A 2572-nucleotide genomic window follows, 5' to 3' on the forward strand; every position below is an offset into this window, starting at 1 on the left:
TACCCTGATTATCTTTATTTTCCTGTCCGCTAAATGATTTTCAGTGTTTAGTTGACAGAAAATATTCATTCTTTGTTAAATAGCGACGGGGGTGAAGAGTTACAGATAACAGAGGGAACAAACCTGCTCATTACATCTGAATATATGTCCAGTATTTCACATTTCCAGTTAGGGCTGGGTCATATAGATAAAATCAAATATCATGATATATTTTACCCAGGTGGGGAGTTCTGGTCCTCTGAAATGAGGCCAAAGTGGAAGTAACTTCAAACTGCATTCTATCAAAAGGCCACCAGGGGGCGACCGTGTTGGTGTCAAAAGGACTTCCGTCTCTATACAAGTCAATGGAGAATTCACCAACTTCTCACTTGATTTCTAACCTCAGTAAACGTTTTCAAAATGTGTTTATGCTCTCAATCGCTAGTTTAAAGCCTTCTTCAATGCAGTATGATGTTCATTTGGGACATTTTGGCCTCCCTGATTTTATATGTGACGATAAAGCAGGGTATGCATTAGGGCGTGGCTACGTGGTGATTGACAGGTTGATTGGTTCACAGGTTCAGGAGGGCGCCTCATGCTCCTCCTGATGCCCATATAAGTAGAATCCCTGTTTTTATTTTTCCCAGCATGCACCTGAAATTTTCAAGATGGCGCTGCTCAGATCCGATACTATTGGCCTCCGAGCAGCAGTCCACAAACCAATGGGTGACGTCACGGATGTTACGTCCATTTTATATACAGTCTATGATCACAATATTATGATATCCAAATTCTAAGACGATATCTGGTCTCATATCACGATATCGATATAATATCTATATATTGCCCAGCCCTACTTCCAGTGTTAGTTTGATATTTCCTACTGTAACTTTTTCTTTCCTGTAATAATCTGAGTTTATTGCTATTTGACATGAATATTAGAACTAGACGAGGTTTCAGTTACAATATGAAACAGACACGAAGCTGCAAATCCTCACAAGAGCTGGAAATGTTTCTCTAAATGATGAATAATGAATGAAGTCAGTCTGGTCCTAACGCCGTCAGAGGAAGACGTCCAGGGTCTCTGTGATTGGCTGACGGCAGAGCGGACAGCATCGCTGCGTGACGGCTCTGCGTTGGGTCAGGATGTCGGCGCAGTGCCGGCAGAGACAGAGGTGACGACACGGCAGCAGCAGCACCGTCTTACTCAAGTCCTGACAGATGACGCACTTCTTCCTCTCCTCCTGCTCCTTCAGCAGGCTGAGCAGCTCGCCGTCCGTCGGAGAGACGCCGCCGCCGCCGCCATCCGGAGCCGAGTTCGGCGGGGAAGCGTTAGTCCTGCTGCTGTCTCCGGCCTCGCTGCTCACCGGCTCGCCATCCTGCTGAGCATGAAGCTGCGGAGAGTCCGATTGGCTCGGCTCATTCGCTGGCAGATCAGCCTCAGACGGGATTAAAGCATCTGTGTCTGTGTACGGAAACCTCGTCCGACTCACTTCCTGCGTGGCTCCGGTTCGGACCACCTGATAGGTCAAAGCTGGCTCTACGATCACTGCGTACATCCTGCGAAGGCTCGTCTGGACTCCTGGCAGAGAGCCAACCAATCGGAGGCTCAGCTGCCCTGCGATGACAGGAAGTCTGGGGTTCAGTATGAGCAGCGCCAGCGAGATGACGGCCGCCGAGATGAGAACGCCGTAAGTGTCGACCATGAAGATGGTGATGAAGACGCGGCCCAGCGCTCCCAGCAGGTCCAGTAACAGCTGGCAGGGCGTCCACAGCAGCACGGACGCACCCACTAAACAGCTGTACAGGAAGGTGAGCAGAGTCAGAGCCAGCTCCACCAGCCGGTGCACCGGGTCGGCCACCGCGTCCCAGGCGCCCGCCACCGCCGACACGCCGTTCTGCATGCTGATGAGGATGATGTTGACCACGGTGTTGATGAGATAGAGGACGAGGCTGAGCGCGATGCAGACGCCTTCACACATCTGCTTCAGGATGCAGCTGGCGGAGATCAGACCGCGGTGCAGCACGTCTTTGGTCCGCCACGCCACGTGACACGAGAGGTGACCCACCATCTTGAAGCTCTCACACACTCCTCCCAGCGTCTGCAGCCAGCCCTCCACAGCGTGCAGGGCTCCGTGCGCGGTGCTGGAGACGGCCTCCGTGGCGGTGAGGAAGGAGAACAGAGCGAAGTTGCAGTATTCAACCAGCGTGGAGCCGTTGAGGGCGAGCAGAGCGGCGTGGAGGGAAACGCCAGCGCTGGACAGGAAGCGGAGCAGCCAGCTGAACGTCCTGACGAACAGATCCAGCAGCAGACAGCAGGCGTCCACACATCGGCCCACAGCCACCGACACCAAGTTCACTTCATCCATGTTAAACTGGAGAGGAGACAGAATGACAGATGGAGTTAGAGATGCTCAGATATCTATATTTTATACATAATGAGCTGATTCTCTTTGTTAATGTGAGTCTCTGGTGGCATTTAAATGACTTATACTGAACACAGCAGCTGGATTTAAACTAAAACACGTTATTATATATATAAACTGCAGCTTCTGAATGATTTAAACAGATTTAAACCTGTTTTAAACCTTAA

General features: G+C 50.6%; 1 protein-coding gene across 1 annotated transcript; it reads right to left on the reverse strand.

Annotated features, from left to right (window-relative positions):
- Positions 1-438: 438 nt before the first annotated feature.
- LOC133994232 (E3 ubiquitin-protein ligase RNF26-like) lies at positions 439-2371 on the reverse strand. Its single transcript, XM_062433459.1, has one exon. The coding sequence runs from the start codon at positions 2346-2348 to the stop codon at positions 1041-1043; it is 1308 nt and encodes a 435-aa protein (XP_062289443.1). The 5' UTR covers positions 2349-2371; the 3' UTR covers positions 439-1040.
- Between the last annotated feature and the right edge of the window lie 201 nt (positions 2372-2572).

Source organism: Scomber scombrus, chromosome 14 (assembly GCF_963691925.1).
Source record: "Scomber scombrus chromosome 14, fScoSco1.1, whole genome shotgun sequence".
NCBI lineage: Eukaryota > Metazoa > Chordata > Actinopteri > Scombriformes > Scombridae > Scomber > Scomber scombrus.

Bases quoted from the DNA above. Each gene is read 5' to 3' on its own strand.
- LOC133994232 (XM_062433459.1), bottom strand. From the start codon at position 2,348: ATGGATGAAGTGAACTTGGTGTCGGTGGCTGTGGGCCGATGTGTGGAC.